The sequence below is a fragment of the Dendrobium catenatum genome, unplaced genomic scaffold (genome assembly GCF_001605985.2).
Source record: "Dendrobium catenatum unplaced genomic scaffold, ASM160598v2 fragScaff_scaffold_786, whole genome shotgun sequence".
In the NCBI taxonomy this organism is placed as follows: Eukaryota; Viridiplantae; Streptophyta; class Magnoliopsida; order Asparagales; family Orchidaceae; genus Dendrobium; species Dendrobium catenatum.
In genome coordinates this window covers 62032-88672 of record NW_021319248.1, presented here as the reverse complement: position 1 = coordinate 88672, position 26641 = coordinate 62032, and the positions used below count along the sequence as shown (strand labels likewise).

General features: G+C 35.9%; 1 protein-coding gene across 2 annotated transcripts; it reads left to right on the top strand.

The window, feature by feature from the left end:
• The first annotated feature begins 3983 nt into the window (after positions 1 to 3983).
• On the top strand, positions 3984 to 25870 carry LOC110110575. 2 transcript variants are annotated; one of them, XM_020842228.2, is made up of 5 exons: positions 3984 to 4423; positions 4663 to 6981; positions 9213 to 10766; positions 24434 to 24695; positions 24788 to 25870. In XM_020842228.2, the coding sequence occupies exons 2-5, from the start codon at positions 4663 to 4665 to the stop codon at positions 25333 to 25335; spliced, it is 4683 nt and encodes a 1560-aa protein (XP_020697887.1). In that variant the 5' UTR covers positions 3984 to 4423; the 3' UTR covers positions 25336 to 25870. The 2 variants fall into 2 exon arrangements, with proteins under 2 accessions (XP_020697887.1, XP_020697817.1); XM_020842158.2 differs by having other exon boundaries at positions 4570 to 6981.
• Positions 25871 to 26641: the final 771 nt, after the last annotated feature.

Genomic DNA, 26641 nt, shown 5'->3' with positions numbered 1-26641 from the left:
TCAGGGATTGCATAAATTTAGGATACATAATATAATTAGTAAAATCTTCAAGTTCAGACGGTATCCTATTATCCTTGAGAGCTTTTATCATTAATTTATAAAATGAATTCATATCTTCCAAAATTTGATTTGTATAATTTGATCTATAAATCCTGCTCTTTGTTTCATCCCTAAAATTTTTAAAATCTTTTTCAAGTTCAGCATGGGATGATTTTAAATTTTTATGTTTTTTATTCAAGTCATCAAATTCATCAAGTAATTTCATGTGGTTGTCATCAATTAAAGATGATCTTTCTTAAGGATTTCATGTTTCTTTTGTAATTCTTCAAATTTTAAACTTAGACTAGCATATATTTTCTTCATTTTCCTATACGCATCATGCATGTGTTCAAAAACTTCTAAAAGTTCATCATAGGTTAAGTCACATACCTCTTCTTGATCTAACTGATCAAGACTATCGACCATTAAGTACAGATTAGTGACTTACTCTTCCTTTTCAGTCTCTGATGAATCTGAAACTGAGTCCGCCCAAAAAGCTCTTTGAAACTTCTTCTTGCCCTTCTTTACAATAGGTTTCTCCTCTACCTTCTCCTTGCTAGGAGTGGCTTTGAGTTTTGGGCACTCAGTCTTGATATGACCAGGTTTCCTACACTCATAGCAAATCACATCATTTGAAACCTTGACATTTCTATTAAATTTACCTCTATTTCAATACTGGCGTCTCTTCTGCTTCCTCTTCAAAAAGCTTCTGAATGGTCTAACTATCAATGCAATTTCATCTTCATCCTCAGGTTGTGAATTTTTACTCTCAGATTATTCTACTTTTAGTGCTATGTTCTTCTCCCTTCGTGGTTCACCTATATCAATCTTTTTTTGGCTAACTCATTGCTCGTAAGCAATTAGCGAACCAAGAAGATTGTCAATAAAGTAAATATTTAGAGCTTTAGACTCTATAATTATAATAATTTTAGTATCATAAGTAGTAGGTAAACAACGAAGAATCTTATTAATCATTTTAGTATTCATTAGTTCCCTATCCAGTGCATGCAAAGAGGTGACTATTTGTGTGAATCTTGTGTACATATTAGAAATGGATTCATTTAGTTTCATGCGAAATAGTTCATAATCATGCAACAAGATATTAAGTCTAGATTGCTTAACCTCATTAGTCCCCTCATAATTTATACAAAGTCTATTCCATATGTCATTCTCATATTTGCAAGTGAAAACCCGCATGTAATCTTTTGATTTTAAAGCACAAAAGAAACTATTCAAGCATTAGGTGTTTAGTTGTGCTAAGTCACATTCTTCTGCTATCCAGTGCAAAAGGTGTTTCAACTCTAACTCCATCAACTAGTCTAGTTGGTTTTGTATACCCTTCTTGAACTAAGATCCACATACGATAATCAAGTGACTATAAAAATATAGACATGCGTGTTTTCCAAAAATCAAAAGGTATATTGTCGAATAGTGCAGGTCTAGTTATAGAGTAACCCTCGGGTGTATTTCGGTTTCTAAATGTAGCCATCTACGTTAATCAAAAAGTAGTCTAAACTTATGATTTTGAAACAAATCTCTGATACCACTTGTTGAAACTTATTCACTATGAATTAAGTTATTAAACCTAAGCTTATGTCCCAACGGCTAACCAAGAGGGGGGGGGGTGAATTGATATTAAAAAAATAATTTTACCCTCTTTTAAAATTTAAAATCGAGAATTTAAATTTAGTGAATTTTATAGAAACATTTTTTCAACCACAATTTTGAAATAGTAAAACAGAAAAATAAAAAGCAGCGAAAAAATAAAAGACACGAGTTTTATAGTGGTTCAGTCAAACTTGACCTACATCCACTCCCCGGAAACACCCTCCGAGTATTGCACTAATACCACTAGTGACTCTCCTTTTGCACCCACATCAAGGCGGAGAAGCCTTTACAAAACTCTCTTCCACCACTACCCGGTGCGGTAGAGAACCATCATCCTTTTACACGCTTCCTAATGTTGGAAAAGAACCATCCGTCCTTTCACACTCTCCCGGTGTAGGCAGAGAACCCTTCGTCCTTTTCACACTCTCTTAGTTTGGGCAGAGAATCCTTCGTCCTTTCATACTCTCCTAGTGTGGGCAAAGAACCCTTCATCATTTCACACTTTCCTAGTGTAGGTAGAGAACCCTTCGGCTGTTCACACTCTTCAAGTGTCGACAAATAACCGTATCTCCTTGACAAATCTTCTTCATAAAAAATCTAGAAATAAGTGAGAAAAGATTGAAGTAAACACAAATCAAAAGTAAAGATTCTTACCTTTGAACACCAAGTGAAGCCTTCATGCTCCAGTAGTAAGAATCCCCCTTCGAACACTCTCTCCTTGACTCTTCTTTCAACAGGCATGAAGATCAGTAGGCAAAAAGATTAAGTAACAATTTAGATTTGACTATTTATAGGAAAGACACAAAAAATCATCCAAAAACTGCAAATTTTCAAGTCAATATGCATTGGATCGTCCCGTACGATTGTGGATCGTCCTGGACAATTTTACTTAAATGCATTGGAAACGAACCTAATGTATATGGGTACGAAATGACTTCGTACACACACATCATCCCGTACGAATTAGGTTCGTTCGGTACGAACGGTTATTCCATATGTTGGTTCCCAAAAACTACAGAACGTCTCTAAAATTTCAAAGTCGGTTCACTTCGTCCTGTGATGAATATGGGTTCGTCCGAATGAAATTTTTCCAGAGAGCAACTCGTCCTGACACGATTATAAATTTCATCTGAACGAAAATTCTCTAGAGGAGATTTCATCCCGGGACGAATACACTTCGTCCTGGACGAAAATACTCCAGAGAGCAACTCGTCCTAGAACGAATATAAATTTTGTCTAAACAAAAAATTTCCAGAGAACATTTCTTCCTGGGACGAATACACTTCGTCTTGGACGATCAGGACTTAAAAAATTTTTCTTCACTTCATGTTCGTTCCATTGCTCTTACGAGGAGATAACTGACCTGATCGTCCCGTACGAACTATGTTAGTCCCGTACGATCAATACAAATTTTTCAAGATCTTCTTAAATGTGTGTGTTTATTCACTTAATTACAATCACTCCCTCTCAAACTTAATTCAAATAAAAATACATGCTTTAAATACACAAAGTATATCATGCTGAATTTGATTTGAAGTCTTCGTAGTCTGGAGTTTAATTTTTCTAAAAGGTTAGTACACACAAGAGCAAAAACAACTCTTCCAAAAAGTGTTAGGAGATAACTACAAATAAAATAATAATATTTGAAATCATCAAAACTATACAAGTTGCAAGAATGTAAAATAATGCAAATAGCAACTCTCTTAACATGTTACACCAATAATCTTAATTGCTTGGATGAATCTTGGACACTCAAATGACCATTATCTTACCATGAATAGATAGATGACTTAGGGCTTCCAATATTAGGCCCTAGTTGTAAGTAATTTTCATAATAAATGAGGTTCAATTTGATATTGAAATGATAGTTAATTATAATATCCATTTTCCCCTTGTCAAATGGCTTGAAAATAAGCCCCTCAATTAACATGCATATGACATAACAAGAGGAATAAAATGAACTTTATGCTATTTTGTTTTATAAAATTTTTTTCCTATGAAAATATAAGAAATTTATAAATGTTTTTATTAATTTAAAATTTTGATTATTTTAAATTATTTATAATATGAAATATTTTTCATATTTTTTTTATAATCTTAAGTTAATTTTAAAAATTAAAAAAGTTTAGTTATTTTATATTTAATAATTAAGTTTTTATTTTAATAATTATAATTTATAAAACATAATAAATAAAAGAAATTTCAGAGGCATCGCAAATTCCTTCAACTCCAAGGGGCAATGTGGTACGTACGACGCAACGGGAAAAAGCCGAAAAGGTAAGGGAAGAAAAGATAAAGCCTCAGAAATCAGTTGGTATCACCGTGCCTGCCGAGAGCCCGCGCACGTCCCTTCCCTAATTGCTCATCGTGTACGTCCACGTGTCCAATTCAGATAATCCGAACTGTCCGATCCTTCCCCTCTCGCCTCGAAAATTTTGATTCCATTAATGCGACTGGCGCCCTCGGACGTACATCAGCCGTCCGATCACAAATGGACGCCTCACCTCAGTCGAAGGCACGGGTACCTCGTTTTTCTATTTCGTCTATTTTCCCCCAAATTGTTTCGATCTGAACCCTAGAGGCATCGTGAAATCGAAACCCTAGATCGTCGTTTTCCAGGACAAGAAAAATTACCCCGAAAAAGGCCGGTAGATCAAGGGGCTTCTGCACTGGAAGGTTCGTATTTGGATCGAGAAGCCGTTTCCTAAGGAATTGCCTGGATCTATTGTACAGTGTAGCAGTTCTTTGGTGCAATCTATGGGTGTTTCCTATCCTGGTACGCGTTCTTGATATTACTTTACTTTGATCGGCCCGTTGGATGTGGAGATCGTTTGAGCATAGGGTTCTAAGTAATTTTGTATTATTTGTGGCTATTATTTTCGTTAGAATTATTGGATCTCATGGCTGAAAAATTGTTTTCAGATCCGAAATTAGGGTATTCATTCGATTTTCCTGTATGATGGACGATGAAATTTGGGGATTATCTTTTCTTTTCCTTGGATTGAGTCATTGTAGATGGAACGCAGTGTCGAGAAGACCGATGCATATGATATCCCTCGGAAGTCTAGGCCTTTGGATTCTCTGAGCGTTGCTACTGGAAAATATACAACGCCATCTGCAAAATTGCGTCCCAAGGATAGGGCTTCAGTTGCAGCCCCTCAATCGAAAGTTCTGAAGCGCAAAAGGAGCTCTTCTTTACATAATGGAGCCACTTCAGAGTTTAGAAAGAGGAGTGGGAAAGAGGTCTCCTTGAACAGTTTTGTTAAGAGCAATGGAAAGGGTAAGCTTAAGGCGGCTGTTGCAGGGTTTAAGGCAAATGGATTGGCTTCTGATGTATGTAAGCAAGAGAAACGAAGCTCGTCAAATGTTGCTGTGAAGAGTTTGAGAATTGTGAGCGGTTCCTCACATCACGTTGGCAATGATTTTACTTTATCTTCTGGAAAGGATGAAAATAAACCATCTAGTGCTATTGGTTTACACAGATCAAATTGTTTGGAAGGTGGCATCATTATCACAAAGCGGCCTCGCGGAGTTCTGCGTCGAAAAAAAAATGTGCAGTCTGTTAACTCATACAGAGATATAGTTGGTGCTTCTTCCAATACAAGGAGTTCTACTGATCAGAGGAGTAATAAGCTGTCTGAATCACAGTTTCAAATCCATGAGCCGAAAAGGAAGCTGACAGATTTTAAAGAAAATGCTTCGACTAACAATGTTTCTCATAGTTGCACAAGGAATGCTGGTAATTTGGATCCTGTCAAGGCTACAGAAAGGCGATTTGAAGGCAGAAAGGAGCATGATTCCAATCTTTTGGATAATAAAGGTTTTCTTCTTAATTCTCTTAGAGTTTTTCCCGATGATGATGAAGATAACCTCGAGCAGAATGCTGCTCGAATGCTTTCATCCAGGTTTGATCCAAGTTGTGCTGGATTCTCTCATCATAGCAGGGGGGCAACTCTAAAACAAGCAAAAGAATCATCCCTGGTGTTGTCTCGGAGGAATTCAAATGGTTCTGGTGTAGAGAGAAATGACACTGGTAGGGTGTTAAGGCCAAGGAAACATGGAGGCAGAGGTTTTGTGAGGAAGCGTCGTCATTTCTATGAGGTATGCTCCAATAATATGGATCCTTATTGGGTTGTCAAGCAGAGAATCCGAGTGTTTTGGCCCCTGGATAAGTGTTGGTACTTTGGTCTTGTCAAGGATTATGACCCTAGAACAAAGATGCACCATGTGAAATATGATGACCGTGATGAAGAATGGATTAATCTTCAAAATGAAAGATTTAAACTTTTGCTTTTTCCTAGTGAGGTAGCTAATAAATTCAGTCATGAAGGGTCAATTAAAGAAGCAAAAAATCGGGATAAGCAAGGACATAAAAGATCTGGGAATGATCTTTCTACTGGAGGCTTGGTAGAAACAGAACCCATCATTTCATGGTTGACTCGTTCGACTCGCCGAGAAAGGCCATCTGCTCTTGGTATCGTAAAGACGCAACGAAGAATCTTGTTGGCTTCCAAAGGGTTCAAACGTGTGGGCATACCGAATGCATTGCCTAGTTTATCTTCTAGTTTATTGGATGAATCAGCTGAGGATGGCATCTCCCAAAACTTAATTTGCTCTGAGGGTAGGAAGTTACCTTTTGTTTATTTTAGAAGACGCATCCGGAAGGATAGTGGGTGCTTGGGAAACATTGTGGAGAGGAATTCTGATCATGTAGGTTGTGGCGGGCCTATTAGCTTGCTTGCTTCATTTGCTGACACAGAGTCGGCTCTGAAAAAGCTCTACATTACTTTGATACCACAGGTGATGACAAAGGTTACTTTAAGGTTAAGCTCACCAGTATTTGGCTGCTGTCAAAGCATGCTTGGATCTGATAATTGGTTGATGCGCAGAAGTCTCTTTCTTCTTCATAACTACAAACTGATGCAATTATTGCCACTTGTCCGTATGGAGGTAGGTTTTGTGGATAATCTCAGTCTAAAACTCTTTTTATTTGAAGGATGTTTAAGTTGGGCAGTAGCTTTTCTGTCCCAGACATTGCGAGAAAATTATTGCCATAAAAATTCACACACACCTTCGGCTGAGATTAGGCCATTGAAAAAAATTAGAATTAACTTGTTGAACTTGCACAACAATCATCAGAAACTTGATTTTGTTGTGGATGGTTTTGTGGAGAGTGACTCAAGGTGGAGATACCTCGAAATGAAACTTCTAAGATACTGCATCAGGTTTAAGGAATTGTCTCTTGGTGATTGTGCTTATGCTCATTTCAAAAGCCAATCAATAAGATGTGACAGAACACTTGTTCAACTTTCTAAGGAGGCAGTTGTAGTTGAGGTACAATAAATCCTATGAATCATTCTCTGCTCTGTAATTTATACTTCATTAGTAGCTCCTTTTAATTTTGTTGTTCTGCATTCATACATTTCCATAATATGATTGGATAATATTTCAAATTGCCTACTTCAAGAATGGTTGATTATCATGCGTAGGTTATTATGGTGATATATGCTTAATCTGTTTCATTTTTTTTTTGTTCACAGTTCATTATTTGCTGGTTTTTTAACTTCTAACCATTAGCTGAAAAACCTATAAATGGACCAGGCAACTCATAAGCGCTACTCAGTTTGTTGCATTGGGTTGGATCAGTTATAGTTTCCTTTCGTCTTGATTATTAACCAGCTAGACTGCTTGACCCCTTTAGAACTAAATAAGAAGTGGATCATCTATTCATTTATTTGCATATGGTTGAACTAAACAAGTTTTTAGTTTTCTTGGTAAAGCTCCTGAAATTTTAAAGTGACATCAACTACTCAAGTTTATGTTGCAAAAAATTTTTCTGATGAGATTTCAAATCTGAGTTGAGTGAGGGGGGACTCCAAGCCCAAAAGATAAATAAATTACAGAAGTTCATTTAAACATTGTTTTTAGATTTTGAAGTGTTTTTTACTCGATTTTGGGCTTGATTTTTTTTTTAGTGGTTAAATTGAAATAGTTTGGACATTTCAAAATAATTTGAAACATAAGCGAGGAATATATTGTAGAAATGACCACGGTGTTTTGTGTATTTATGTATTCTAAATATTTTTTCCCCTTTTAATGTTCATTTTCCTCAGCAATGGGTTCCTTGATTTGAAAAAGAAAATCCTTTTATTGTTGTAGTCTTAGGCATCGGGTTCCTTGATTTTGGAAAAAAAAGTCCTGTTGTTGTAGTCAGAAGCAACGGGTTCCTTGATTTGCCATTTAAGTTCCATTAGCTTTTTTTCTTGTTATATTTGGTGGTATGCCCTTTCAATTTATACACTCAAGTATATATTTAATTTGCTCGTCCAACATAAATCCTTTTTTTACATGTAAATATTTCTTTTTTCTATATTTTATATTTAAACTTGGAAAATTATAATATGTTTTTTCTGGCTAGTTTTTGAGGCTTTGTTTATTAGTACACTGCTCAAGATGGCTCCAAATATGGATTCAATTACTTAGAATAGCTAAAATGGTTTTTAATTTTTTTTTTTAATTTCTTAAATAGGTCGTACCCTGCTTCCATGCGGCCATACCGTTACCCAATAGGGGTTTATTTCCCGATGCTCAAGCAAACTCAGTACTAGCAATTGCCCTCCTTTAGTCTCAGAATAGTCATTCCGCCTTGCACATTCAAACCCCTTCAAAATACCAATTTTTAAATCACATTGCTTGTCTGTTGTTGCTGATTCGAACTCTAATGAACTCCAGTTCCATGTCAACTTCATTCTACTCGTGGTGTTTTTAAGGCTCTTCTGTAACACTCAGATTTTGTTGATTTACATAACTAATGCCCAACTACTACTTACAGTAATACCCACTCAGATCTTGAAGAGCAAACCAAAATTATCAACTTTCATTCTCAATGATTGATTAGATTCACATTGATTTGTTGTGGCACTCACAATACTTGTGTTTGCTTGTTCTTTTTTTTTTCTTTTTGGTTTTTAAATTTGTATATAAGAAAGATTCTGGTGTTATTTATAAAATTTTCCCAAAATAGCGTGTTATGTTCATATGTGAAGTAGAGTTAATGGCGAACTATTTATAATTAAACATTTTCTTTAGATTTGATTTTGGAGAGCACTTGGGTGCTTGTCATTTTCCTTCTTAGAATTACAGGCTTCTGTATTCCTTCGAGGGTTATAGGTGTTTTTCTCTCCATCCACAAAACGTGATTTTTTGAGAAGTGATATATCCTAGAAATGCAATTTGCAAATTTGAGTAACAATTTATGTTATTTCCATAGAAGAAAATGAATCATATTGAATATGGATGTTTTGAATTTGAATTTATCGTACAGTTACAGTTTTATTTCATTTGATGATGTTTTTCAAGTCTTTCTCAGGCATCAATCTGGTTTTTTGTTTAGAATACCAGTTCCTTGAATATGAAACATAAACCATTCTCTACTTTCCGTGGAGAAAGCTCTAGTGTTTTATGCTGTTCTTTTTTTGCCACTTCACCATTTATCCTTGGCATGGCTTTGATGTTGAGTTTAAATCTTCTTTCAACATGCATAAGTCTTCTCTTCAACGTCACAGGACGGTCAAGAAAGCAAATACAAGTCAAACTACAACCCTGTTGAGGAGTCAGATCAAGTTTCAGATATCACTCTTGAGAATTTCGGTTCCTCAAGCACTGTAGCTACTGATTCTAAACTGTCTAGTTTTGGTCACTTGCGAGTAGATACTGATGCTCTCTCTCTAAGTAATGATGGAGACTGTTTGATGTCCTCTCATGATTACATGAGTATTGAGGTTAATGTTGGTTCATGTTCTGTACGATACAGTGATGTTGGAAAAAACTCAAGTGATGAGATGTTGGTTCGATTTCACAAACTTCCAGAGCATTCAAGGTCTTATAAACATCCTGAGAATTTGTGCTCTTCGTGTCCTGGTGATCCTTCTTCTCCAGACAAATCTGAAGGTGGGTGCATTTCTAGTTCAAAAACCACTGGCATGCAGACTCTAAGAGGTACTAGGGCTGAGGAGCGAACCCTTTACAGGGGAACACAAGATACGCACTCAACATCCAAACTACTTTGGGACATGAATGAGAATTCTATTCACACTCCTAATGCAACTGCTTCACAGAGTGTATGGCATCACAATCGACACATTTTAGTTTCACCTATATTGGGTAGATCAACACTATGGTCAGAAGATTTCATCCAAAGTGGGTTATTTAACACAACTAAAAAGCCTCGTACCCAGGTTTCATATCCAGTACTCAATAGAGGTCATGATATTAGATCAAAAAGCCGGATTTATCACAGGAAAAGTTCTATTTATAAAAAGTTCAAAGCTGATTTGCCTAAAAAACTTACCGTTGGCTTGGACAGTCACAGGAGCTTCCAGGAGTCACTAACTTGTCACGCCAATGTTCTCATTACAACTGAGGATCGAGGATGGAGAGAGTTTGGGGCTGAGGTTATTGTTGAATCTGATGATCAGAAGGATTGGAAGATAATGGTTAAGCTGGCTGGGATTACCAAGTTCTCCTACAAGGCACAACAGGTTCTGCAACCTGGCATTCCAAACCGCTATACTCATGCCATGATGTGGAAAGGAGGAAAGGAATGGAGTTTGGAATTTACTGATAGGAACCAATGGTTTCTTTTCAAAATGATGCATGGGCATTGCTTCAATCAGAATATAAGGGCTGCCTCTGTGAAGAATATTCCCATACCTGGTGTTCGATTGATTGATGGTGGGAATGAGAGCTTTACGGAAGTTCCTTTTGTTCGCAATTCATCAAAGTATTATCAGATGGTCGGAACTGAAGTTGAGACGGCACTGGATCCTTCTCATGTGCTCTATGATATGGATAGTGATGATGAAAAGTGGATTTCAAAATTCAGGGACTCGTTGGATAATAATGAAAGTACGAAGTTTGAAGTGACTGATGATATGTTTGAGCGGGTGATGGATATGTTTGAGAAAGTTGCTTATGTAAAACAATGTGATTGCTTGACCGATGATGAAATAGCAGAATTCATGGCAGATTTTGGTTCATTAGATATAATTAAAGCTATTCATGAATTATGGCATGAAAAGAGGAGAAAGAAAGGCATGCCTCTGATTCGACAATATCAGGTTTTTTTCTATTGAGTGTTATTTCTAGAAGCTATTTGTATTGCAACATTTCCAGTAGTTCACATAAAATTATCTTCTATTGCTCTGCATGCTAATGAAGCATCTCCACTGATTTACAAATAATGCTGCAGCTTCTTTTGTTTGATCACTTTATTTTAAAAAAAGATGAGAAATAAAACATAAAAGAATTTACCTTTCCAATATTAAAGCATGAGTTTAAACCTTAGACTGGCTGTTAACCGTGCTTAGTTTCTTTTTATTTTTAAATTATATAGATGCTTTTCATTTCTTCTGCTTCAGAATGATTTTTGTTAATTGAACAATGACGAGTTCATTGCATGAAACTTTGTTTGACTACAAGGACTTGTACAAATCATCTTTGAATGAGCATTCTTTTTGATAAGGGAGGGGGGTTATGTATGATTTTGTTTTGGTAGTCCATCATACCTGGACAGTTATGTTAGTAGATGGTTGTTTTCTAGAATGGTTGTTCTAAAGTTTGTTTGATGATGAATGGTGTTTTTGGTAGATGGCGTGAAGGGCATGTTGTAGGCTCCCTGTATTTGTTGACTCCAGTCATTTACAATGGGAAATAATAAGTAGATAGCTGGCACTCAAGAATGAACTTGAAATTGATTAGACCTGGCTGTTTAGTTGGAAGGTAATGAGTGAGAGAAAGGATGGAAGCTATGCAGTTGAAAAGAGGAAATAAGTTGACCAAGAATGAAGATAGCGAAGATTGGTGCCACTATTTGTTGCGGTTTTTAAATTTCTTTCTTTTATTTGATTTTAGAACCCCTTTCCTTCCCTTTCTAATGGTCTCTTTTGCCTGACAAGTAGCTGATGATATTCTGAGGTTAGTGAGTCGTTCCCTTTCTTCTTGTTTCCCATCACTTTTTTTTTTCCTTCTATTTTCTGTCATGGTCAGCTTGCAAAGTATGCATTTATGTAAGCATTACAGGAAGAGGGATGATGATCACTTCATAGAATATAATTCAATCCCATTCCAGAACAATTTTTTTTGAACTTCAATTCACAAATGATGAGTGATCTAGAGTTTTTTTATAAGACTCACAACAAGGCATATATTGGACCTCGCCATTGTTTAAAATTGCATAATATGAGGCTCATCTCAGCGCAATTCCAGTGAAAAACGCCTCGAGGCTTATGCCTTGAACATTCGTTATGAGGCTTGCACCTCAGTTTGACTGAAGCCTGCCTTGAGGCAAGCCTCACATCATTGACATGAGGTGTAGGCCTCACCCTATTTATACATATTTTTATTAAAACTTATCTAAATCCTAATTTAAAAACCCAATAAATCACACATTCAGGGTGCCCGAACCACAATAAATTCCTCTCGATTGTCTCGATCTCCTGTCTGCCACTTTTGCCTTAGCCATCATTGTTGGGATCACTTGAAAGACGCACACCACCACCATCTCTTTTAAAAATTTTGGAGTATTATTCTCATCTTTATATTTATGAAAAATATTTATGAAAGATGAATATGATTGAAATAAATAAAGAAGTAGATTGAGAAGCACTGGACTCTAGATGAGGCAGAGGAGAGACCAATTTATTATGATCCATAGTGCTGTCAGTGCAGATGATTTCTGAGCTTTTGCCAATTATTAAAGCTATTTTTAGGAATTAAATATGGATGAATCGGAAATTAAGAAGGAAAGAATTTGGAGTTGAACTTGTTGTTATACAATACTTTTATGCAATTTTTATATTGAATGTTGTTTTGCTCTTGTAATACTTTCATTTCAATTATATTTCACTTAATTTATTACTTGTCACTTTACGTCTTATACAATTTTTTATTTCATATGTATGTCAATTTGTTATTTTATAGTTCAATAGAAAGTTAATATGTCATTCTTTAACATTTTATTTATGTATTATATAAAATATTCATTTTTACCTTTATTTTCGCTTTATACAATTTTAGGATTTTGATGCTTACGCCTCAGAATGCCTTGAGGCTTATGCCTCACCTCATGAATGAAGAACGCCTAAATATCCAATTGTGCAATTTTAAACCATAAACCTCTCTATAAATTTTGGTGCATGATCTATAGTAAACAAAGGCTACACTCATACATATTTGTTTATCTATTATATTGACTTAATAATAGATAATTTATTTATTTTTGACTTGTGCATATTTTATATATTAATATGGATATTTAAATTAATTTAATGATATTATTTTTTAGGTTTAAGTTCTTAGATTCAATGGAAGGCTTTGCTCTCAATTTTACTCTAAAATTTATTTGGCCTATCTGTTTTCTTTTTTTTTTATTTGCTTGCATTCAAATGTTGGCAAGTAACTAACATTGGAATTGCAGTTTCCTAGTGTCAGATACATGGTTTAGTTTTTAAATGATTATTTTATTGGCAGGAAACATATATGCATAGATATATCCATATTTGAGATTGATAAAGCGAACTTTTCCATTGACTGAATTGTTTCCTAGTCTTTCTTTATGGTTCATTAGGGTTTGAATGGTTTTGTAAATCCTCTTCATTTATTTCTACGTAGGCTGCAGTCGGTTTTGGTTGTAGTCCATGGGTGGTAATAAAAGGCATGTGCTATATTTCTCTTGTTTTCTTTTTGCATGTCCTAAACTTTCTTGCTTTTACTCTTGTTTCCCTGATACTCGAGTGCCCCTCACATGGTGTTGTGCTGTAGAATAAAATTGGAAGTAAAAGAGATGTCAGTGGATTGCATTTTGTTGTGAGTTTACATATTTCAGTTGGTGAACTCATTTCCTTACCTCTTTTATATGTTTCCTCTCTTGTATGATGTTATGGCGAGAGAAAAAGCAGCAAAAAGATCACTAAATTGTCAGCCCTGCATGAGCAAACAGAACTTCTTAACTAGAACATTAAGCTCAGTATTCCATCTCAAAGCATGTTGAATTATTCAATTTGAAATGCGCATCGATGAAGAAAAAGGAGTAGAAAAGAAATTAATTTTCCAAATCTGGAAACAGGATAGTGTGTGAAAGAGAGAAACCAATGCCAGATGGAAAAAGAAGAAATTTAAGGGAGAAGGGATGGTTGGCAGGCCTAAATGTGGCCTAAATGTGGAGAAGGGTATTTTAGAAGGATGTTATGAGAAACAGGACAGTTAGTGTGGGGACAACCCCCTTTGCAATTCTAGACAAATGGATGGTGACCACTACCCATATGGAGGGGATCAAATGTATTTCAAATGGGGCAGATTAGTTTTAGTGAGAACTCTCTAGGTATTCAACAATTCAAAAGAGGTTTTAACCATCTAACCATAATCATGATTGACCATTTTAATGTGTACATCCAAATAGATATTTCAAATAGAGGAAGCAAAGCGAATTGGCATTTACATCCAAGCAAAATATTTGAATTCATGTAATGTGGGAAATAGTAGTTTGTAATATTAAGAATGCTGCAAAAGATGTGCGTGGTGTATAAAAAAAAGCTTTTAATAGTAAAATAGTTGGTGTTGGAATCAAAATGTGCAAGAAGAGATAAAAAATAAGAAGCTTTGTTCTAAAAATTGGTTTAGATGTAAAAAATCTGAAAATTTAGAAAAATATAAAGTTGTCCATAAGGAGTTTAAGAAAGCATTCTGTGATCCAAAGATTTTAGCTTTTAATGATTTATATAATATATTAGATACTAAAGACAAAAGATATATGTATAAGCTAGCCAAACAAAGAGATAGTAGTAGTAAGGATTTAGTTTAACTGAAGTGCATTAAGGATGAAGATCAAAAAGTACTTTTTATAAGAGAATATTCAACACAGGTGGATGAGATATTTTGCTAAGATTTTCAATAAAGATTGTGAAAATAAGATTGACTTTAGTGACTTAACACTCTAAATAAAAATAGAGATTTTAGTTTTTATCGGCGTATTACTAAATTTGAAGTTACAGAGGCTTTAAAGACAATGAAGTATGGGAAAACTTTTGGACCTAATGATATTCCAATGGAGGTGTGGAATGCTTAGGAGATGAAGGAATTTCTTAGCTTACTAAACTTTTGAATATTATTTTGAAGACTAAAAAGATGCCAGATAGGGGTGTAAACGAGTTGAGTCAAATCGAGTATTTTCTTTATCAAGCCTGGCTCGATTAATCCTTAATGAGCTCGAGCTCGAATTTGAGCTCGATTAGTGTGCTCAAGATCGACTCGTTTAAAAAATATCGAGCTCGTTTAAAAAGCTCGAACTTAACTCTTTAACTCTTTTAACCGGCATGAGTCTTTAATTTTAAACCAAAATTCTCTTTTTTTAAGAATTTTTTTTCTTCTAACACTTAATTAAAATTTGTTTTCAACAATAAAAAAATAACTTAATTAATCATAAAACGTCTAGAACTTTAACTATTAATTTCTTTAAAAAAATTTAAGTTGTAGAAGAATCTATATATTATGAGCAATCATCTTTCTTTAAAAAATTTATTTAAAAATTTGATCAATATCAACTTATCAACTGCAATTTTTATATGGTTAAGTACTATAAAAACTTGAATAATATAGAAATAGAACTTTTAATAATATAAAAATTTGACCAAATTGCATTTCATATCATCATTACAAAAAAAGCAATTGGAATCATACAACTCATTAAGAAGTTTCATTATAGAGCATAAGTAAAAACTGAATAGAAGATAGAACTATATATTCCTTGTCCGTCTGACATTTGGATGTTCCATATTCTTCAAATTCTTCCATCTCTACTACCAATTAATATGATAAAAACCTGTAAAATTAAGATAAAAGCAAAATAATAATTATTTTAGAAATGGGGTAAAAAGAAAAATATTATCTTTTAAAATATTCCACAGACAAAATTCATAAGCAATCTTACCGCTCAAACCTAACAAGCAAAATTATATAGCATATGTTTTTGATGGATAGCATCAAAAATGAGCTTCAGATAGAATCAAATATGTAAAATTCAATGCATAAGAGATAAAATTTTGCATCAGAATATAAGAAGAGAAAAAATTATAAGATTTATTAAATTAGAAGAAGTTATGTGCTTTGATTCTTATTTTTGACGTATTCAATGGGAAGGGTTAGAAGCAAGTTGGAAGAAAACAACAGAATTTATTCTGGGTTGTTTAACTGAAATATAACATCCTCAACACAAGGGAAAATAATTGCATTACATGAAATATAATTAAAGAAAGCTATTCATTTTGTCTTGTAAGAAAATTTTTGGTTAAGTGTTGTTTTGTAGTACAAATAATTATCTTATAATTTTTGTATAAATATGTTCTAATTTGACAAAATGGCAGTATGTTCCAATCTGAGTTGTCGGGTTGACAGATACTTCTTCAAGAAAGTCGATAAAGAACCAAATCAATGCAATCCTTAATATTATAATTGAAACTATTCATATACAGTTATTGCATCAAATCAACAAAATGGCAGTTTTTCTATTAGAGAACTGTACAACCTGTAAGAAAGCAGACTGAGCTTCATTATGCAATGAGTATACGCCTATCGGTGAAACCGTGAAATAGCTCAAATACAGGAAATAAGTGTTGTACTTGTATAGTGTAGAAGGTAATGAAACACAAAGTTGAATATATTTCTGGCCTCATATTTTCTCATGTAATTGGTTGAACAATCTCCACCTCTTCATCTTCTTCTTCCTCCTATACAATAGCAAAGATAATTGAATTTTCATATATAAGTTGTTTGGGATACCAAACAAATGTGTTCTACCTCGTGGATAAGAATTATTACCTTAACCCTTCCCTTCAAGCCATAGTAGCAGCGAACCCAGTTGGAGCCACAAAGGAGAGCTTGCATAGTGTCAACCCCTAGTTTTGATCGATATGTATTAACTACACTTTCTCCAACATTGAAAGTGGACTCTGAAGCAAATAATGAAGAAAAAGAACAATAAACCCCCAAATTATTCGGACATGCCTATACAACATCTGAAAATAGGCGTGAAGGGAAAACTTACGCAGACGAGATGCCGAATGTCCGACGTCGCAGTGAACGAAGACGAGGGAACACTTACGCAGACGAGATGCCGAATGTCCGAGTCTGGCGTCGCAGTGAACGACGACGCAAGATCCCTAAGCCGAGATGCCAAATGTTCGTGGAAGAAGAAGGCCCAAATTCTCGTCCAACGCACGCAGTCGAAAGCCCGAAGCTGATCTGGAGTTTTGAGGCGAAGTAGGGTGAGCTGAGAAATGAAAAATGAATGCGAAATTGCGAAAAGATTTAGGGTTTAGGTAACATGCGGGATGCGGCGGCTGGCGGGTCATCTACTCAAGTTATTCATGTATGATTTTTTAACCAAACCTTCAAATATTTAAATAATAATATTATTATAAATATGATATATATATATATATATATATATATTAATCAAGTAGCTTATCAATCTTTCGAGTCGAGTTGGATTGAGCTCGTTAATTATATGAGCTCGATTGTAAGCTCGAGCTTGAGCTCGATTGTAAGCTCGAGCTTGAGCTCGATTGTAAGCTCGAGCTTGAGCTCGATTGTAAGCTCGAGCTTGAGCTCGATTGTAAGCTCGAGCTTGAGCTCGATTGTAAGCTCGAGCTTGAGCTCGAAGCTCGATAAGTTTGCCTCGCGAGCTCGTTAACGAGTCGAGTTCAAGCTGGCTCACGAGTCGGCTCTGCTCACTTACACCCCTAATGCCAGATGTGTGGAGAATGGGTGTGTTGATTCTTATCCTTAAGAATAAAGGTGATGCACAAGATTGTGCAAATTATAGATGAATTAAGTTGATGTGTCATACTTTAAAACTATGGGAGAGTTGTGGAGCATAGGTTACGACGTGATACTAATGTTTCTCAAAATTTATTTGGATTCATGTCGGGTAGGTCTGCTATGAAAGCCATACATTTATTGAGAGGTTTGATGGAGAATAATAGAGAGAAAAAGGAATATCTTATGATATTTATTGATTTAGAGAAAGCATATGATAAAGTTCCAAGAGAAGTGCTTTGGTGAGTTCTAAAAGAGAAAGGGATTAATAATGCTTATATTCAAGTCATGAGGGATATGTATATTGGAGCTGTTACTTGTGTTCAAACACAAGGTAGTTTGACCAAGTATTTTTCCTATTGTTGTTGGATTACATTAAGGATCAGCCTTAAGCCCATATCTTTTTGCAAAAATCATACACCAAGGAACATCTTCTTGCAAATCTCTAATAAGAATGTTCTCTGGTGTATGCTTTTTGCTGACGATATTCTTCTTGTTAGAGATTTGGAAGAGGATGTTCCCTGGTGTATGCTTTTTTGCTGATGATATTCTTCTTGTTGATAAGGCTAAAGAGGGAGTTGAAGTTAAACTTGAATTATTGAGGTCAACCTTAGAGTCTAAAGGTTTTCATTTGAATAGATCTAAAACCGAATACATTGAGTGTAATTTTAGTAGTAATAGATCTAGTGGGGGTTTGTGACTTTGAGTGATTAAGTCATTAATAAAAGTACATGTTTTAGATATCTTGGGTCTATTGTTCAGAGTGATGGTGAAATGGATGCAGATATTATTAGTAAAATTCAAGTTGGATGGATGAAGTGGAGGAATGCATCGGGCTTCTTGTTTGATAGAAAAGTACCACTCGAACTTGAGGGAAAATTCTATAAGATGGTGGTTAGACCTGCAATGCTTTATGGCTCAGAATGTTGGCCATTAAAAGAGAAGCATAATATTAAGTGTTGCAGAGATGAGGATGCTCAGTGGGTGGCTTTACTCTTAAAGACAGGATACGAAATGAGCATATACGTGAAAAGGTTGGAGTAGCACCAATGGCAGATAAGATTAGAGAGAGACGCCTTAGATGGTTTGGTCACATAAAGCGGCGACTTTCTGATGACCCGGTTAGGAGAGTAGATGTATTAGATTTAACCTATGTTAAGAAGGGTAGTGGTAGACCTAAAAAGACTTGGTTAGAAAATATTAGAAATATCTTTCTGTATTAGATCTAAATGAGACTTTGACTCTTAACTAGACACAATGGAGAAAAATGATTCATGTAGCTAACCCCATGAAGTGGGATAAAGGCTTGATGTTGTTGTTGTATCCAAGCAAAACATATCTAATAATATGGGCATGCTTGAAGTTTTCTGTAGGAGGCTAGTAGGGGAATGTAAAGTGCATTTTAAATGATGTTATTATTGAAGGAGATTCTCAAACCTGCGAATTTATGAGATAGTTAAGCCTATAAGTTACTCAATGAAGCTGAGAGAAAGAGAGGTTAGTAGCATCTTTTTTTCATGCTACTTCGTGACATCACAACATTTTGAGGTTTTTTTTGTTGAAAAAGTTACTTGGAAAATATGTAGAGAGAAGGCCTTCGATATGGCTGTATTAGCCGTGCAAATGAATAAAATTAGCATGAATCTTCAATGAAGTGTTATTTAATTGACAAGTTATGTTAAGATAATGTGGAAGTTATTATAGTTTTGTATGAAAGAACACCATTTACTAAGAAAATTAGCATTTGACTTGGTTGACCAAAAAATTCCACCCGGCTACATTAATGAGTGAAATTTAGTCTTCTTATTTTGATCATTGACATGCTTATAATAGCTCTTCACTGAGGCATCTGTTGCTTGATTTTTGTTATTTGCAGATGATAGTCTTGTTGCGTCCTGGAATATTCGCGGCGGTAGAGAAATATATGGTTTAACGTCTTAGCATTGTACGAAGATCCAGCACACAAGCAGATAAGAGAGGGGGTGAAACATTCACAAGAGACACCAGAGTTTTTACGTGGAAAACCCCTAAAAAGGGGAAAAAACCACGGGGCCTAGCCCAGTTTGAATGAATCCACTAGTATTTGTAGTCGATTACAAATGAGGCTCTTCCTTGGGAGAAGACCTTGGATTGATGTAGCAAATGTACATCATATAGATTGCATTACATTGTAGGAGTTACATATACATCTTTGTCTGGTCGGAAGGATCGTAGTCGACAGGAGACCGGGGTCATAAAGACCGTTGTCTGTTGATGCAGATTGTAAGGACCATAGTAGGCGACGAAGGCCTGAAGGACCGTAGTCGGTAGGAGACTGGGGTCTGAAAGACCGTTGTCTGGTGATGGAGGTTGGATGGACCGTAGTAGGCGATGAAGGCTTGAAGGACCGTAGTCGGTAGGAGACTAGGGTTAGAAAGACCGTTGTTTGTTGATGGAGGTCGAACAGACCGTAGTAGGCGACGGAGGTCGGAAGGACCATAGTCGGCAGGAGATCGGGGTCAGAAAGACCGTTGTCTGTTGATGGAGGTCGGACGGACCATAGTAGGAGGTCGGACGGACCGTAGTAGGCGACGGAGGTCGGAAGGACCGTAGTCGGCAGGAGACCGGGGTCAAAAAGACCGTTGTCTGTTGATGGAGGTCGGACGGGCCATAGTAGGCGACGGAGGTCGGAAGGACCGTAGTTGGCAGTATTCTGGGAGAACTGTGGGCATCAGGTGGTGGCCTGGTGGAGCTCAAGACCTCAAGTAGTGGTCCGGCTGAATTCTGGGCCTCATGTGATGTTCTGGTGGAGCACACGGCCTTTGATGATGATCTGGCGAAGACAAGGGCCTTTGGCAAAGGTGAGGGCTTCTGGCGAAGGTTAGGGCCGTTGGTAAAAGTGAGGTCCTTTGGCGAAGGTGAAGGCCGTTGGTAAAAGTGAGGGCATTTGGCGAAGGTGAAAGCCATTGGTAAAAGTGAGGGCCTATGGTGAAGGTTAGGGCCTCTGGCGAATGTGAGGGCCTTTGGCAAAGGTGAGGGCCTCAGATGAAGATGTCAGGCCTGAACGTCGGGTCTTGAGCAAAACGTTGGGCCTTCAGCAGAACGTCTGGACTTGAGCAAAATGTCGGGCCTGAACGTCGGGCCTTAACATCGGGCCCTGAGGTGGTGGTTCGGCGAGGCTCCGGTGGTGGTCCGGCGAGGCTCCGGGGGTGGTCCGGCGAGGCTCCGGCAGTGGTCCGGCGGTGGTCGAGGAGGAGCTTCTTCCTTCTCTTCCTTCCCCTCTTCTCTTCTTGCTTCTTGCTTGGCCTCCTTTCTTGTGAAGAATGAGGGCTCTATTTATAGATTTTCTGGAGTGGCATAGCTCGTAAATAGGCGTGAGATCAGGGGCGAATAGGGAGTGGTCGAATGGACGGTCGATATCGAATCCTACGATCGTGCACCGTTCGTTGTATATTTGAAGGTCTTAGAGATGTCGGAATTCTGCGATCTTGGGCTCGTTGGATTCGTCTCGTCGAGCCGTTCGATTCGAGTATAAGCTCGTTAAAATCGGAGACTGTTTGGTATCTCAAATTGCGGTTTGAACCTTCCAACAGCGCTTCGGGTCCATGATTCAGACCCATTTGGGCTCGGATTGAGTCGAATTTGGTGTCGTTGGGTTCGTATTTCCGAGACGCTCAGTTTGACTATAAGTTTGCTGAAATCGGAGTTCAGATGGTCTCCGAATTAATTTTTGAAGTTTCCAACTAGATTTTGCATCTAGATTCGTGCCCGATCAAGATAAATTTTTGACGATGTATCAAGTCTTAATGGGAAGAATTTTTAAAGTAAATTGATCATTGGAGCTATAACAAAAAAATTTTAAATTAAATGGCTTAGGATTATTAGAATATAGATTGACTTTTATATGATGTGTTGATGGAAAAACAATATAGTTATGCATTTTTTATGAATACTAAGAAATATAATACATAATAATGAATGAAAATCATGTGATAAGAAGGCAGCATAGATTTAGTTACTATGGATATAATATATGAAAGGTGAGAACTTACATGAGTCTATTACTAGCAAATCAGGTGTGGTACAAAAGTTTTTTGTTTGTTTGTTTGATCCTTTATAAAATTATTTAGATTTAAATGAAAATTTAATAAAACCATAATAAAAATTTCAATGTTTTGTGGGTCAGATTGGTGACACCATAGAAGTTGCTAATAAACAATTTAGTATGGTAAAAATAATAATATCATTATGCATTTGTGGTAAAACTAAAACTAAGAATGTGAAATGACTACAATGGAGAGAGTGTAGGACTGACACTAATTAAAGTGACCATTAGACCATATGAACTAAGACTAGTTTGGCACTATTGTGTCCTAGCTTCTTGAATTGACTCCTAATGGAAAAGCATGAGCTCGAATTCAAGTTAATCCCAAAATTAAAAAATTATGATTACTCAAGAAGCTTCTTGAGCTCCCTATAAGAAGCGTGAAGGATTTAGTTGACTCTTGAGTTTGCAGGCAGAATAGTTTCCTCATTTGATCAAATTAGATGATTAATTTCTTGTAAACAATAATCCCTTTCTTTCTTCTCAGACTTCACCCTCTCTAAACTTTCTTTTCTATGTGCTCCTAATTATCATTTTTATTGTTCCTTGGTGATGCTAGAACCCTCATCCAGTAAGATCAATCACACTTAAGAGGAGTTTTTTTTGTTAATTTTTATTTATTTTATTGTTTATGTAGGTAATGACTTGCAGTTGTTGACTTTATTCTTCCTTAGTTCTCTTTTTCTTCCTCTCATAACTTGCATGAAGTTTGGCTGATTCCACTTCTTGAGCTACAATCTTAGTAAATTGAGAAGATAGTGAAGCCTTATCATTGTGTTTTTCCACATTTTACACTTTTAAACTTTTAACTGGGTTTATTTGCAAGCATAACTTGGCTCAAGAACTACCAAACTAGTTGGCTTGTTAAGCAAACTAGTTGACTTGTTAAGCTGCCTAGTTGCTTTGAATAGCATAAGCTTGTGCTTTCTATGATTTAAGTCACTCAATAAATTTACCTTGGTTCACAAATTAGCTTAGATCACTTGCATGTTTAGGTTGGGGCATTGGCGACAAAGTTGAGTAGATGCACCAATTAGGTGGGTGTGATGTGGGACTGTAGGTGTCGAAGTTTGGCATTATATACTTCATTAGATGGTTCAGTTCCAGATATCTCTTGTTTCTACACCTATTTTGTTATTGAGAATAATTAGTTTTGGAGCTTGACTTACTTTGTGTTCGGGTGTGTTCGACTGCTTAGGAAAAGAATTTTGGCTTTTAAACTAAAATGCTCAACTGTCTATTACTGTTTTGGGATCAACTTTAAATCAATATAAATTGAGCTGATCCTGTGCCAACCATGTATATTAAATTAGGAGATGATAAATCTATAAATCAATTTTCAAGCCATGTAATAAGAACTTGATTAAAATCTCTTTCCAATCTTCAATCTTTTGAGTGCAAGTTGGCTGTATGATTCATTCAAGTATGGTATAAACGCAACTACATGATGACGTGGAAAAGCATCTCCTTGTACAAGCATTAGGTCAGGATTTTTTTCGGCACATTCATTCCTTTTTCATATTTCATCTGCTTTACTTGATATTGAATTGATTAGTGCTCTTGCTGCTGTTTAAATTTGGCACATTAAAATTTCAATTTGGTAAAGTTAAATTACACATGCTCATTTGTTTTATGTTGTTTTAAATCCTAAGTGAATCACTTATTTATATTATTATGATAATTTAATTATCTGTAGGATTGAAATTGAAGTATTACTTGTTTACATATTAAAAAGTTAGTGGTTGAAATAATTAGTGGTTTGTGCATACTATGCCTTATTTTAGTTGCATTTAGAAACCTCTTAGCCTAAGCTATCCTTTATCACTATGTAGATTAATCTATTACCCAATTTTTTTTAAGCGGGACAATGTCCTAGTGCTTCAGACCTCAGCTTTCAATAATGAGATCATGGGTTGGATCACTACTTGTCCCTTGGAAAAAAGGTGGGCATGCATTCTATTTAGCTCTTGTATCAAGGGTTGTTCCATTCAATGACTATTCTGAAAATCTATAATTAGTTTAAGCCCACTTTATAAAATACATATAAGAAATATATTTCTAATGTTTTTAATATTAAAAATTAAATATAAATGGCCTAGGAAGAGAATGGTTGGCCTTTGGGTGATAGAGCACAAGGCACGTGAACTTTTTTCTTAAACTAGGATCGTCAGTGCATGCAATGAGCATTAAGTAGAATCACATGAAGAAGTACTCCAATGACCTCAAGTTGTTGGGATAATGCTGGCGTTGATGATGAAGTTTTAATTTAGCAGATATTTAAAAGATTATTTTGTTCTCGAGCAAAGATCAGGAATTTCAAATAATAAATTGTTTAGAAGGGCATACAAATTTTCCAATTTGAACTGCTCCTATTTCAGCTGTTCTTTGGTATGATGCTTTTGGCTCTAAAGTTTGGTTATTTATTGTCAAGATGGGCTTCATCAGCTTTATTTTTGGAGAGGGATATAATGAGTACTTTTTTTTGTGGGACCTAATTGTTGTGATTTATAGCTTGAAGAATCTAGACGAAGTATTGACAAAATTTGTGGGGTCTAAATTAATCTGGAAGTTTGTCAATTGCAGTGTTAGTTTTAGTTTACATTTGTCCGTGATAGGTTAATTGCTTTTTTCTGGCATAATTTGGTTTAAATTTTGGGTAGAAACTTTTTTTGAAGGTTTGGTTCTGTTTAATGTCATCTATGTTGCTCTAATTGCATATCACTTACCTTATTAGCCTTAATCTTAATTGGCACATCAGCTGGTGCTTTGTTATCTTCTTATTATCTCAAACATGATTTCCTTAGCTGATGGCTTCCTTTTATGTTTGTTCAGCCTCCTCTTTGGGAGTGCTACCAACAGCAACTAAAAGAATGGGAGCTGGCTATGATAAATTTGCACTGCCCAGCAAATGAGTTCCAAGAGAAGGCTACCGCTCCTGAAAATCCTCCTGAGAAACCTCCCATGTTTGCTTTCTGTTTAAAACCACGAGGTCTGGAAGCTAACAAAGGTTCAAAGCAGAGGTCTCATAAAAAATTGATGTACAGTGGGCATCACAGTTTATTTGCAAGAGAACACGATGGGCTCCATGCTTCTGGTACTATTACATCCTCTATATTTTTCCGCTTCAGTAATCTTCAATTGCTCCTCTTTTTTTATCAATTTAATTTTATGCTGTTATGATTGTAGGGAGAAGATTGAATATTTCCTCTGTCGGGGATGAGAAGGCTTTGTTTGCTATTCCTACTTATGAAGGCTTTCAGTCTACTCAGTGGCTTCAGTCACCCTTGAGTTTCTCCCCAAGGGATGCAAGAACTGCAATTCTGATGGCTAGTGATGTTGTGGATAGAAATCATTATCCAAAGCTTTTTAGAAACTTTTCAAAGAAAAATGGGGTGCATCATACTCCTTGGGATTCTTCAGTCATGCCTTTATCATGCCCTGAAAAGTCAAAGAGGAATGGAGTTTATCGTTTTAATTCTGATACATTGGAATGGCCAAGCTCAAAGCATTTGCAGCCAGATGGTGTTCAGAGGCAGCAGCCTGATATAAATGAGTTCAGGCTGCGTGATGCATCAGGTGCAGCTCAACATGCATCCAATATGGCCAAGCTTAAGAGAGAAAAGGCACAGTGGTTGATGCATAAAGCAGATCTTGCACTTCACAAGGCCGTGGTTGCTATTATGACAGCAGATGCAATAAAGACATCTCAAAAGGACTTGATTGGTGGCGAATAAATTTGCAGTCGTCAGATGCAGGTTATAGACAAGCAAATCAAAATTCATAGATGCATTTGCTCGTCATTTTGCTAAATTCATGATTGAGACGGGCGCTGCTAGTGACAGGATGAGCAGAGAAAGATGGTTTGATTTTGGGAATCTCGGCCTTCTGGTCGATTTAACTATTTTGCCTTTTCTGCTGTAGAAATTCTCCATTAAATGGTGGGGCTATACGGCTCTGTTCAGAAGATGACTTGTAGTTTTTCTGGTTGATAATTTTGTACATAAAATTTTCCTTTTTTGAGCCCTTATTTTATTTTGCAAATATGCGCCAATGATAGTGCTGTTGGCTTAAAAATAATACTACATTTGGAGGCCCTTGATGCTCATCTAATTGACTATGGTTGTGTTTGTAGGGAAATACTCAAATACAGATGCATTAAAAGCTTTTGCTTAAATGCAGGAATTCTGCCAGTTTGATGTTTCTGAAAATAGAATGTAAGTGTTTTCATTGATATTTTTCTAATTGTTATACAATATTCTGTTTGTAAAATTCTGATGCTATCTTATCAATGTTGTGATGTTTACAATCTACTTGTTCCGACCCATAAACTATAAATTTCTGCATCAGAGTTGCAATGTCTTGCATTCGTTTTTTCACTGCAGTAATTCAAAAAGGATTATCCTTATCCGAGAAACTGATTTTGTGTTGCAAATCTTTGCCAGCTGTAGTTTCTCTGTTTGCTGAAGAAGCAAAGTTCTTTCTGATCTTATTTTACAATTGGGAACTGCTATGTTTAACTTTATTGTTGATCAGTATTATTTTGCTCGTGCAAACTCGATGGAACCCTATTTATTTTGCTCAACTGGTAAGGTAATCAAATATTTAAATTCCAACCTCATCACTAATAAATTTTATATCTATTCTTGCAATTGTTTTGTCTAAACTATGATTACTGACATTTTTTTATTAATTTTTCACTACTTGGAGGTATTTTTACACACAATCTTTCTGGACTATATGTCCATGATTCGTGCATGCTCTTGAAACATTTTTACTAGTTCATGGTGTTCAGTTCTGAGAAACTTCCATGTCTACCGAGCGTTTCATTACCAATTCTCGGAGCAGTTCTTTCCAACCTGTGTGGGACCCGATAAATTTTAATCCATTTGAAATTTTAATGCATTGAAATTTTAAAGGCTTGATGTTGTTGTTGTTGTTGTTGTTTGTTGAAATTTTAATGCATTGCAACTCAAGAAACATGACAAAGGTAATGAATTAAATTTCTTCCTGAGAGGTATTGAGATGCAAAATCTGGGAAAA